At 42.1% G+C, this 13,911-nt stretch overlaps 1 protein-coding gene across 4 annotated transcripts in view; it reads left to right on the top strand.

Annotated features, from left to right (window-relative positions):
• The window catches only part of STON2 (stonin 2), a 155,084-nt gene that overhangs the window by 130,147 nt on the left and 11,026 nt on the right, over positions 1 to 13,911 (top strand). For all 4 annotated transcript variants that reach the window (XM_043556776.1, XM_043556778.1, XM_043556779.1 and 1 more), the window contains one exon: positions 8,611 to 10,449. In XM_043556776.1, coding sequence (XP_043412711.1) covers positions 8,611 to 10,449 — 1,839 coding nt within the window. The remainder of the gene's footprint in view (positions 1 to 8,610; positions 10,450 to 13,911) is intronic.

Raw genomic sequence — 13,911 nt, 5'->3', positions numbered from 1 at the left:
GTTGAACTCACCGGGTCAACCTTGGAGAAGTAACAGTCCCTGTCACTAAGACTCACGTGGGTGGTTGCTGGGGTCTTACCTCACATGGTAGCCGGATGCATAGTGAGTAAGGATATGGGGGCACACATGAGTGACACATCCACAGTGGCAGAGGGACAGGCGGTCCTAATGACTCAGCTATCCTGGTCACAGTAAGGGCATGGGCACTGTAGGCTTGCCACTCTTTCAGGACACTGTCCCAGTGGCCCTGCAGGTAGTCCTTGTCCTGGTCCCCACCTCTGACACTTCCTGGGTATGCAAACCATGCTGCACTTAGAGTCAGGATGGAGACCCTCTTTTTTCCTTGCCGTTCCCTTATGTTCTCCCTTAGAGTAACTTCTGGATGCTTCTCCTCTTTTAAGCTCCTAAACCAAAAGAACCTTTTCTACTTCTCATCACACCAGAGATGAGTTGTTGTTGTTTTTAATTTCTATTTGAACATAGTTGACGCATGAGGTTACATTCGTTTCAGATGCACAACATAGCGATTCAATTTCTCTTATACCTTACTATGCTCACCACAGTGTAACTACTATCTGTCACCATACAATGCTACTATAGTACCATTAACTATATCCCCTATGCTGTGTTCTTTGTTCTCGCGACTTACTCATTCCATTACTGGAGGCTTGCATCTCCCAGTCCCCATCATTCATTTTGCCCCTCCCCCCCGCACTCCTTTCCCTCTAGCAACTATCGGTTTGTCCTCTGTATTTATAGGTCTATTTTTGTTTGTTCATTTGTTTTTTAGATTGCACATATGAGTGAAATCATATGGTATTTGTCTTTCTCAGTTTACTTATTTCACTTATCATAATACCTTCTGGGTCCATCCATGTTGTTGCAACTGGCACAGCCTCATCATTTTTATGGCTGCATAGTGTGTGTGTGTGTGTGTGTGTGTGAGAGAGAGAGAGAGAGATTCCTTATCTGTTCATCTATCTGTAGACACTTAGGTTGCTTCTAGATCTCAGCTATTGTAAATAATACTGTAATAAACATAGGGGTGCATCTGTCTCATCAAATTAGTGTTTTCATTTTCTTTGGTTAATACTAGTAGTGGAATTAATGGGTCATATGGTAGTTCTATTTTTAATTTTTGGAGGAACCTCCTTACTGTTTCCACGGTGGCTGTACCAATTTACATTCCCACCAGCAGTCTGTGAGGGTTACTTTTCCTCCACATCCTCACCAATGCTTGTTATTTCTGGCCTTTTTTATTTTAGCCATTCTGAATGGTATAAGGGAATAACTCATTGTGGTTTTGATTTGCATTTCGCTGATGATTAGTGATGTGGAGCATCTTTTCATATGTCTGTTGGCCATTTGTATGTCTTTTTTGGAAAATGTCTATTTATGAGACCATAGAAGAGTTTTATGGTCCATTAAGCAGAGCTTCATTGTCCGTTCAAAAAGGCTTAGACTCTAGAAAGTCCTTTGTTCACCCCTCTTTGGTGTGCTCAAATAGTTGAGGAAGGAAATACAGGAGCTTTTTGCTATGGCAATGACAAATAAAACACAGGTTGGGTTCTCAACAGGCCTTATTACTAAGTTAAGTCTTTGATATACCTCAGTGTGTAAAATATTAAGAGATTAATTTATAAAACGGAATGTTGATTTTTCAATTTGTTATAGATATTGGCATCTATCCCTGTTCCCTGCCTATGACCTCTGCTGGGGAACTGGAGTGACTCTCTCAGACAACAGCAAGGTGTTTTGGTAGGATCTCTGCCCTGACGAGAGTTGAAGAATAGAGTCTTCGTCTAAGACAACATGAGAAGCTGATATTAAGCCAGGGAACCAGCAAGCCAGTTGAGTGGAGATTTAGTTGTTAGAGGAAAGGAGCCAAAAGCAGGGATCCAAAGGTTGAGTACCGGTGAAGTGGGGGGTGATAACGTAGGAACAAAAGTTTAGAACCAGAGAGAACAGATTCACCAGGAACACACAGGTTCCTGGGACAGTCATCAAACTTAAAGTCTGATGCTTGCTTTTCTGAGCAAGAGATGATATATGTTGCTTTTCTGAGCAAAACAGAGATGAGGAGTGATGGGTGAGCTCATCTTGATAAGCAGGGGTGGGGGGAGTTGGCAGAGCAATTGAGTACTGCTTCATAGGTCCTCTTAGCAAATAGAAACCAGAATGTAGTATCAAATGCTCCTGCTAGGAAGTCTGTCAACTAGTGGTGAAGTACTAGTTTGATGAATTGGCTTCTTCACTTTGGGGATATCCCTGACCAGGTAACTTTACCAGCGCCAAATCATCCCGTCTCCTGGATAATGCTAAGGACAGATGAAGAGACTCAAAAACCCTCTGGCTCTCTTTATCAGTGTATTGTGATGACTAAGCAGGTCTCAGCTTGCTTTATCCAAGTTGGAAGCTCCGTTGATAAGGTTCAGATGACTAACTCTTTTCTCACCCTTACACATTCACACATCAGGGGCTGACATCACCTGACCTTATGCCCAGAGGCTTCTTTGTGTAAATGGATGTAAATCCTTGTTTAGTTAACTTCTTTTCCCCTACTGAACAGTGCTCCCAAAAAGCTGTGTGTCAGGGTAACTGTTGCCCATCTCAAAGGCAGTGGGAAAAATTAACCAGATTTTAGCTTAGAGAACAAGCATTAAGAAAATAACAGAGGTAGTGAACATTGAAAGTAGGACTTTGTAAATGTTACCTTGGGTACTTTACTTAAACTTCCTGAGCCCCTCAGTCTTCCCAGCAAAATGAAGGTCAAGTTTTATTATTTCTAAAATCTCTTCAAACCTGAAAATTCTGTGGTCCTCTTTTCACTTTCTAGATCATTCCACAAATATGTAACGGCCTGCTGTGCATCTGAGGCTGCTTATACAGTTTTAAGTATATGCTCTTGTGTAATAGTGACTGCTGTCTCATCTGGAGAAAACGGCAATAATCTAAGAATATTTGTTCTGGCCTCTGCAAATAAATTTAATGAACAGCGCTCAGTTTTTGCATTTGTCATTGCATGAACAAATTAGGTTAACAAATGGAGAAAGAAGAGGGCGGAGTATCTGCTGTATTCAAAATATAGAAACTTAGCCTTCCCCCATAGTTCTTACTTTTTCTTCGGTTTGGTAACTTTGACTACCATTGTAATCATTTAACTGAGTCTTTGGGGCACTTAAAATAGATTGTGGTCTAGCATTGAAAGAATCCACCGTGTCTTTTTTGTTGGCATCAGTAAAGACATTAGGAAGCTCGTAGGTACTAGCTAGCTCTCCCAGTGGGCCGATGAGAACCTGATTTTTATACATGGCTTTGGTTTGGCAGCAGCCCAACTCATAATAAAAGTAATTTGGAGGTAGCAGGTGGAAGAGATAGTAATTAAAATTATGCTGGATTTTTGGCTTTGGTTTTATTTTAATAAGTCAATAAAATGAAATTCTGGATGATAGTTAATTTTGTTCTGAGCATAATTAGTTTTTGCCTGTTTCTTACTGAAGAAATTTGCTGGCTTTTTTTTTTCTTTCTCTCCCCTCATTGTTCTCAGTACCAACTACATTAGTCATAAGTGTCATGGGAAAGATCTAACTGCTGCTTTATCAACGTGGATTACAGCTAAACTGTTCTCTTTCTCTAAGGTTAATTAGCAGGAGTGCTAAGGATGTGTTTTGACTTTTTACTATTTATCTTGTAAGCAAACAGCATTTTCTTAAAGAATACAGATTTAATATTTTTTAAATCGCCTCTTACCCCACAGGAGACACTGGTTATCACATCAAAATATTTTGAAATATTATATTCCAGTGCTTTTTTAATATATGTATACTTTATATGATGAAAATGTATCCTTCTAGTAGGAGTAGTGATAGCAGCTAACATCTACTGAACACTTACCATTTATTACTTGCCAGGCACAATTCTAAAATCTATATTAAATTTTCCCAACAACCCTGACAGGTAGGATTTAATATATTTTTTTAATGTTGTATTTATTTATTTTGAGAGAGAAAGAGAGCATAAGCAGGGGAGAGGCAGAGAGAGGATGGGAGAGAGATAATCTGAAGCAGGCTCCATGCTGTCAGCATAGAGCCCGACACGGGGCTCGATCCCACGAACCTTGAGACCATGACCTGAGCTGAAATCAAGAGTCAGACACTTAAACAACTGAGCCACCCAGGAGCCCCGGGATTTCATATTTTCTTAATGTCATAGATGGGAAGACTGAGGTGCAGAGAAATTTAAAAACTTGCCCAAAGTCACATGGCTAATGTGCTACAGGTACGGAATTGAAACCAAGGCAGTTTGACTCCAGATTGTAGGCTCTTGTTACTGTTCATGCAAAATGTATGTCATAATCAGCTTCTGTGTGAATAAACATGTGTCAATAACATTTGCTTAATAGCTGCATGGGATTCCATTTTAGGAGCATAATACTCGATATAAACAATCCTCCATCGCTAGGCATTTATGTTGTTTTCCAATTTTTCTGATACAAACATTGCTGTGATAAACCTACACTAAATGTATCTCTGCATGCCTGTATTGTTCTTTCCTTACAATACAGTTGTATGAGTAGAATTTTGGGGTCACATTTTTTGAGACTTTTGTACAAATTTTCAAATTGCCCCCAGAAAGATTTTTTTTAACTTTCATCAGAGTGTAAGTTTCCTTGTGTCACCAATAATGATTATTATTCTTTCCAAATTTTTGTCTCTATGACACAGAGAGAATTGTATTTATTGTTTTATAAAAAGGTTGAACTTCTTTTTTTTCCAAATAGTTATTACACATTTATATTTCTTCATTAGTGAATTATTCCTTTTTAAAGACATTTTAAAAATATTATTTACCTTTGAGAGAGAGAGAGAGAGACAGAGTGCAAGCAGGGGAGGAACAGAGAGAGAGAGGGAGACACAGAATCCAAAGCAGACTCCAGCCTCTGAGCTGTCAGCACAGAGCCCGACATGAGGCTCGAACCCATGAACCACGAGATCATGACCTGAGCCGAAGTCAGATGTCCAAACAACTGAGCCACCCAGGCGCCCCTCCTTTTTTTTTTTTCAAAGTATCTTTATTTTAAGAGAGAGACAGTGTGAATGGGGGAAGGGCAGAGAGAGGGAGAGAGAGAATCCCAAGCAGACTCCACACTGTCATCACAGAGCCCGATGTGGGGCTCAAACCATGAACCATGAGACTATGACCTGAACCAAAACCAAGAGTTGGATGCTCAACCAACTGAGACACCCAGGTACCCCATGAATTGTCTGTTCTTATCCTATTTTATTTTACTTTATTTTTGTAAGGGTGTGTCGTTTTTATTAAGAAAACACCATACTATTATATGAAGGATGTCAAGTTTTTATCATATATGATATATATGTTTCCCCAGAAATTTTACCTACAGATAAGTTACTTTTTATATGTGAAAGTCTCAAATAATGTAATAAAGAGGTTTTAATTAAAAGAGACTCAGAAAATATATGACCTAATCTTTGCAAAAACCATTGAAAATCTCAGTGATAAATGACAGAAACTTAAGAGCTTACAAATAGAGAAGTCAGTGTTAATAAGGGATAGTTTTTCAAAGTAGTGTTTGTCAGTCCTTGGGTTTGCCCCAAGAAATGCTTTATTTTCATGTGAGCTAGAGACACTTTTGCTTTTCATCTGTAAAAGTATCTTTATTAAGACTTTTTTATAAATTTATTAATTTTGAGAGAGAGCACACAGGGGAGGGGCAGAGAGAGAGGGAGAGAGAGAGAGGGAGAGAGAGAGAATCCCAAGCAGGCTCTGCACTGTCAGCACAGGGCCCAATGTGGGGCTTGAACCCTGAGATCATGACCTGAGCCAAAACCAAGAGTAGGATGCTTAGCCGACTGAGCCACCCAGGTGCCCCTAAGACATTTTTTATTTAATAAGTGATTTTTTAGGGAAAAAAATCTCCAGAAATTTGACTTATGTCCCAGTGCTGTGCCAAATGATGGATTTTTTTAAAGCAGTTTGTAATCATGGGAGATGAAACTGTCAAAGGAGAGAATATTTTGTAACAAAGTCTTTTAATACTTTTCAATGGCCATCAAAGAGAATATAGAATCTCTAGAAATTAATTTAATTAAAAACTTTCCCTCCAGATTTAAAGAAGATTCATTTCAATTGTATCCTAAGTCTAATGCTTCAAAACTGTCTAGGACTTTGTGTGATTTTAAATAGCTTCATTTAAAAAGAAATTTATTGTAAGAAAATTGTGTCAAGTGGAGACAAAGCCTCTTTTTTTTTCCACCCCCCTTCTTTTTTGGCTTCATAGAGGAAAATGAGAAATGCTATTTTGGGGACAGGATTCCCAGCAGAAGGGAATCCTTTGGCAGAAAGAATAAACAGCTTTGGCAGAAAAGCACCCTCCAGAGGAAAAAGACGTGGGCTTGTTTGAATGAGGGAGTGGTCATGAACCCCAAAGCAAAAAGGATATCCTTCCACAGGGACTGGGTCAGTATCAGGCTGTTCGGGTGGGAGCACTAAGGTTACAAAAGCTCCTTAGAGTGGCTTCATAAGAAACTGATGTTTTGAGATGCAACCCCAGTTGTCTAGGGAGGATCAGTTACTGTTCCAAGGAAGTGATTGTATTTTACTCCGGGCCACACTGTTCCCTTTAGCCTTTATTATGATAACAATAGTAGTTGTTGCAGTAATAGTAGTAATAAGGATAATGATAATGATAAATAAAATAATACATAAATCCTACAAACCTGGGTTTTCTTGACCCCTTTCCCTTCATTTTTTCAGAAAATAAAGCACACATCTACAAAAGTGTATTAATGATTAATTTGAAGGGAAGTCTCATTTTTAATTTTAAAATGCTTTGAGGGACACCTGGGTGGCTCTGTCAGTTAAGCACCTGACTTCGGCTCAGGTCATGATCTCACCCAGGTTCATGGGTTTGAGCCCCACCTCGGGTTTTGCACTGACAGTGCAGAGCCTGCTTGGGATTCTCTCTCCCCTCTCTCTCTGCCCCTCCCCCACGCTCTCTCAAAATAAATTAAAAAAAAAAAAAGATGAATGACAAGCAGCCATCCCACCACATGTAATTCTACTTCCATTTATGTGCAGCATTACTAATTTGGTTTGGTCGGATACGATATTCGTGACAGTTAAGGGAAGTGGTCAGAAAACTCAACTACTTGACTCAACCACTGAGCATCCATTTCTCTTTTGTGCCACATTACTGGAAATAGAAACAGTGGGTAAAGTGGTGGCAGAGGTCCCCCCTCGACATTTCTCCAGGAACAGAGTAAATAGAACTGCTCCAGTGCAAACTCTTTTCTCACTTAGTCACTCAACAAACTTTTACTGAATATCTACTGGATGCCAGACACAGATTTGTTTTCCATGCCACTCCTTCATCAGAATCCACTCCTTGCTAAACTTTCCCCTCCCTTCCCACAGTCCCCGCAGACACACAGGGTCTTGATGCTGACTGAAAGGTTTGGATCTTTCCCTTATGGAAACTCGAGTCCTGCCTCCCCTTCCTTGAAGGCCCTGCCAGGGTGGAGTTTTATTTGTAATAATACTTTTTTATCTGCATAAAATAAATAAACTCCAAGATGGAAAACTATTTTAGAGAAAATAGAAGAAATTATAAGTATTTCCTCATGTTATTGCATACTTGTAAACATTTTAATGGCTGGGTATTCTATTGTGTACCTCGGTTTCTTAACATTCACCCAAAACTTCGTTCACAATTTAGATTTATTTCCTTAGGGAAGAATTACAAAGTTATTATTTATGCACATTTGTAAGGCCTTAATACAAATGGCCAAACCACTTTCAGAGAGTTTGTAGCAACTTAGAGTCCCATTAAAGGTCTATTTACTGTTCATATCATAGTACCCTTACCTTCATTGAAGAGTAAAAACTTTAAGAATCTTCACTGATTGTTTTTAATCTGCATTTTTTTCTTATTTCCAGTGAGATTGGACATTTTCACATGCTCATTAGACATTTTTTAGTTTCTCTCTCCTGAGCTTTCTGTATGTGTCCTTTGTATTTCTATTGGAGTTTTTATAGCCTTCTTATTTACTTGTATGACCTTATTCAGGATGTTAACACTTTGTTTTTAATATTTATTGATCACATTTGGACAAATTCCCCCAATTACATTATTTGTAATCATATTATCACTTAGAGCAGATAACGTGTCTTGTCTAATGAGATCAGCTTTATATCATTTTATGTAGGAGGTGGTTTTCAATGTCTAAGAATTAAGAATGCATACTTTATAGCACAGTAAAAAAAAAAAAATCTATCCTAGAAACTTCTATTAAATAAAGGGAGAATGTATAAGAGTTAAACTGCAAGGGACCTTGGGCCTATCAGTGCTTCTGTATTGATAGACCTACTTGTATTCTTACTGCATTTGATGTGTGGCCCCTTTGGTGTGCTTATTACAAAATTATGAGATTCTGTGCCCAGACTAGCACTTGAGACAGGTAGTGAGCTGCTTTTGAATTTATCAGATTCCAGATAAAATTCTACTCATCCTTCATTCCCATACCTCAGTTTCCTGTACTTGTAGAGGCCCTGAATAGCAGCCCTCATAAGCTCTCCTTTTCCTTGCAGACAGTTCTTCCTCACTCCAGGAAGATGAAGAGGTAGAGATGGAGGCCGTCAGCTGGCCGGCCAGTAGTCCAGCCACGAATGGACACCCTGCAACTCCAGTGACTTCTGCTCGTTTCCCCAGCTGGGTCACTTTTGATGACAATGAAGTCAGCTGCCCTTTGTCGCCAGTCACCTCTCCCCTGAAGCCAAACCCACCACCTACTGCATCTGTGATCCCAGATGTACCTTATCACTCAGATGGGTCATTTAAGAAGAGGGAGCGTCCCAAGAGCACATTGATGAACTTTTCCAAAGTTCAGAAGCTGGACATTTCCTCCTTAAACCATCCGCCTTCCATAACCGAGGCTCCACCTTGGAGGGCAACCAATCCTTTCCTGAATGAGACTCTGCAGGATGTACAGCCTTCCCCCATCAACCCTTTCATTGCTTTTTTTGAGGAGCAGGAGAGACGCTCCCAAAACAATTCCATTTCCAGTGCCACAGGCAAAAGCCAAAGAGATTCTCTCATTGTCATCTACCAAGATGCCATCAGTTTTGATGACTCAAGCAAAAACCAGTCACACTCTGATGCCGTTGAAAAACTCAAACAACTCCAGATTGATGATCCTGATCACTTAAGCAGTGCGACACTACCAGATGATGACCCGAAAGCCTGGATTGAACTAGATGACCACCCACCTGGTTCAGGGCTGTCCCAGCCCAGGGATGGATGGCCAATGATGCTAAGGATCCCTGAGAAGAAAAACATCATGTCATCTAGGCACTGGGGACCCATCTACATCAAACTGACAGACAGTGGTTACTTGCAGCTGTATTATGAGCAGGGCCTAGAAAAGCCATTCCGTGAGTTCAAGCTGGAGATCTGCCATGAAATTTCAGAACCCCGGCTCCAAAACTATGACGAGAATGGCAGGATCCACAGCTTGCGAATAGACCGTGTCACCTACAAGGAGAAGAAGAAATACCAGCCCAAACCTGCTGTGGCCCACACAGCAGAGAGGGAACAAGTGATCAAGCTGGGCACCACCAATTACGATGACTTCCTCAGTTTCATCCGAGCCGTTCAGGACCGGCTCATGAATCTGCCAGTGTTGTCAATGGACTTAAGCACAGTGGGCTTGAACTACCTTGAAGAGGAGATTACTGTGGATGTCAGGGATGAGTTCTCTGGCATTGTGAGCAAGGGAGACAACCAGATTCTCCAGCACCATGTCTTGACACGGATCCACATTCTGAGTTTCCTCTCTGGGCTTGCAGAGTGCCGCTTGGGCCTCAATGATGTCCTTGTCAAAGGGAACGAAATAGTTTCCCGGCAGGACATCATGCCGACCACCACCACAAAGTGGATCAAGCTCCATCAGTGCCATTTTCATGGGTGCGTGGATGAGGATGTATTCAACAACTCACGGGTTATTCTGTTCAACCCTTTGGACGCCTGCCGGTTTGAGCTAATGCGGTTCAGGACAATATTTGCAGAAAAGACCTTGCCTTTCACACTCAGGACAGCAGCAAGCATCAATGGAGCAGAGGTGGAGGTGCAGAGCTGGCTGAGGATGTCAACCGGCTTCTCCTCTAACCGAGACCCTCTCACCCAGGTTCCCTGTGAGAATGTGATGGTTCGTTACCCCGTGCCCAGTGAGTGGGTGAAAAACTTCCGCAGGGAAAGTGTCCTGGGGGAAAAGTCTCTAAAAGCTAAAGTGAACCGGGGGGCAAGTTTTGGTTCAACTAGTGTATCTGGCTCTGAGCCTGTCATGAGAGTAACTCTGGGAACTGCCAAGTACGAGCATGCCTTCAACTCCATTGTGTGGAGGATAAACCGACTGCCTGACAAAAACTCGGGTAGGTACAGGCTTCTCTTCTGTGAAAACTGCCACATGGTTACAGAAGAGCAGGGGTCCAAGTTCCACACTCTGTTCCCCTATGAAGTGCTGGTTTTTGTTGGGTGACAAATGGTAATGGAGGAATGGGACCAGAAAATCAAAAATACTTGTGCGGAGTAAGGAACAAACGTGAATAACTCAGTTCACAACATGTTCTCACCCCTTTGTTATCACGCTTCTTCCAGAGAACTCTGCATTATTAGCGGGTTGAGCCGCTAAGCACGTTTCCAGGGCAGCTTATGAGTTTGTATTCTTTTCTGACTCATATAAGTATTATATGTGGTGCTGGAAGCTGTTTCCAGATCGTAGCAGGCTTCTGGGTTCTGAAGAGGTATCTTTCTCAGATTTAAGATTCGAGTCACCATGTGCAAGACCTGTCAGTCATAACATCTCCAACTTGGAGTTGGGATTTGAGGATGCAGGAAGGGGAGAAATGGCCTCTGATGAGACTGAAGATCCAGCCAGGACCAGAAGGTCCAATAGGGCTGAAATTCTGTCAGACAAAAAAACCAAATCAATAAAGGAAGGTATGTTTGAATTACACAAAGAAAGCAAGCTAACCAGCCCTAGCTGGCTTGCTCACGGCTATCAGGGGTGCTTTTGTGCTTGAGTGAGCACAGAAGGCAATGACTTTCCTCAGGGGTCCAGTGAATTTAACGAAATGACAAAACTAGGGAGTGATCCAACTAGTTCTAATAGCCCTATTTCTTAGAGGAAGTCCGAGTGACTCCAATGACAGGCAGTAAGCTCATGATCCTGTGATCCTTTGAAGCACTTCTCTTCTTGTTTATAATAAATTGTGCCCATCTGTTAACAAATAGATATCCAAGCCGAGCAAAAGGAGTAAAGTTTAGAAAAACTTGACGGAAATGTCCTTCTCTTATGCAGATATTCTTCCATTCTACTATTAAATCCTAGTGGTGTGTTTATAGAGTCTTCATTTCCTGGTCTGAGGGTGGAGTGGTCCTGTCATCATACCCAAAATGTATCGTGATGTGATGGCAAGAGGCAGTATGATCTGGTCACCTCCCCAAGCAGTCCAGGGGGGTGGAACACACCGGGGCATTCTGTGTCAGACACTGGGTGTAGCGGTGCAAAATGAAAAGACAATTGGATCTCTGTGTTTGAGGCTGGGTTGGCCATCCCCCGCCCCCCTGCCATTTCTAAACTGACAGGATTTTTAAAAACAAAGTCTTCCTCTCTGCGCTTGCATATTCGTTTCTCCCCGGTCAGCACTGTATTCTCCTAGTGATAGCACGGTGATCTCCACCTCAGCCATGGGGCCCGCCCTGAACTGACGGAGGAGAGGAGAAGCCCTGAACTGTCCTTTGGCACAGAAGCCCCTGAGAAGAGAACTGAGGCGGTAGGAAGCAAATTACTGTTTAACCTGCTGGAGACTTGACATCAGAAAAGACAAGGCCTCAGGTTTCTGTTTATCGGAATGCTTAGCTCTTCAGTTTGTTACCTATGGATTCAGATAACTTCATTATGGGATTACCGAGTTTTCAAGCTGGAAGGGGCCTTGGGAATAACTTGAGTCCAACCTCTTCATTCTACAGATGAGAAAATTAAGGACCGAGAGTGACATGACTTATCTGAATCACAAAGCCACATCCAGGGGTCTTTTCTCAATACCACAGCTGCCTCTTAGTAGAGGACACCAAATAGACACAGATGTGAAGTAACTTCCTCTAAGGGAAGAGAGATTTTCCGTTTTCTCAATGTGTACACCTCTATCTCATTTGCTTCAAAGTTCTTTCTCTCAAATATTTAAAAGTACTGTATGAGGAGTTTTGGTTATAAGCAGCAAAAACAAAACGAAACAAAAGATTGTTCAGGAGGATAGCTCAGAGCGCTGAAGGACAGGCTGGAAGGGTTGAAAGAGCAGGCATAGAAAGGATGGCTCTTGAAAGCAGAGCTGTGAGATGCCTCCTCAGTCCGCAGCTATTGGCATAAATCATCACAAGCCGTTTTCTGTCAAGAGTCAAGGGGAAGACAGCGCATTTTGACTGACATGACCTCCAAAATGACACGCAGTGCTGGGGAAGATTATCTCCCAAAGCAGAGGGAGGGGGAAAAGATTGTTACCAGAAGAAAGGGGGGAATGGATGCAGGACACGGGTAAATATAGGTCTTCAGCAAACACGTTCTTTAATGCTTTCCCAGCAGGTGAGTGTTCAGTAGGCTCAAGGCCAAGTTAATGAAGCTTATATATTACAAATGTATTTCCTGATTACTGGAACCTTTGTGAAAGATTTTTGAAATCCAGGACAGCATAAGGATATTTGGGAATGTTTCTCAGTTAAGCTACCCCCTCATCCCTGCTTTTGTTATTCATGGTTATGCATTTTTAGTAGCAACGCCCCACCCCCACCCCGGCAAAGGTACTACTCCTGACCAATGGTATATTTCTGGATCTGTTCAGGAAATTGATAACACCCTTTTCTGGCAACTCAAGACACACGGAATCTGAATTAAGTCAGACAGCAGGTTCTTAGCGTTGCTGGTGTTCCCTGGGACCAGCTCCTCCTGTCCCCATCCAGTGTGCCCTCCATGAAACCACCGAATTGATGATCTATTAGTAATCATCCCTTTCCTGAGCTCCTCTATCTTGGTCTTCAGAGAGCCTTGGGAAAGTGCCTTTTACAGGTTATTTTCCATAATTCTCACACCTCTGTTTACAGTAAAGGAGGCCTGAACCTCTGCATGCTTACTGCTACCGGCAGTGACCCTGTATCCCTAACTTGCAGCAGGCAGGACAGTCAGACCACAGGCAGCATGGGTCTGTAGGTCTGTACCCCTGGCTTTGCTGGCATCTGAGGCTGTAGTCACAGAGGGCTTGTCCCAGTCCCAGTCACCAAAAGACTAACAAGCTGCCACTGTAGTCCAACGTGGCCTGAAGTGGTGGGCCTAGCCCAGTTGTGTGCATGTACAGTCATCCCCTCCCCACGCCCCCTGGCCCCCCACCCGCACTCTTCGGGGACCCTTTTCACCCTGACCCCAAAAGCTTTTCTTAATCCTGGAAGGCACCAGAACAAGTCCTACTGCTTTCCCAGATCATCTGCCAGGAAACAAAGCATTCTGTCCTGCACAGGTAGCTTTCTTTGCTGGAACTCCAGTTCTCTAATATTAGACCAAGAGAAAAGCAATTTCAATATAATTCACCTTTTATGGAAAGTAGAAATCTAAATTTTAAATTAAATTTTCTTGGTTTCATCAAGGAAGATGACAAAATGTGTGGGTTCACATAGTTCATTACCATAAATCAAACTGTACTAGCTTTCAGAATTGCATATCCCTATCTGTCCCTCAGCCCTATACATCGTGGGCGTCCATTAGTGGATGCCTGGAATCCAGAGGGAATACTGCTTTCATAGGGTTTGCTGTGAATACACTTTGGAAGGTGAGAGGAGGCATCTGC

This window comes from Prionailurus bengalensis, chromosome B3 (assembly GCF_016509475.1).
Source record: "Prionailurus bengalensis isolate Pbe53 chromosome B3, Fcat_Pben_1.1_paternal_pri, whole genome shotgun sequence".
In the NCBI taxonomy this organism is placed as follows: domain Eukaryota; kingdom Metazoa; phylum Chordata; class Mammalia; order Carnivora; family Felidae; genus Prionailurus; species Prionailurus bengalensis.
Note: the sequence above shows the minus strand (reverse complement) of the source record. Positions and strands in the feature narration are given on the sequence as shown.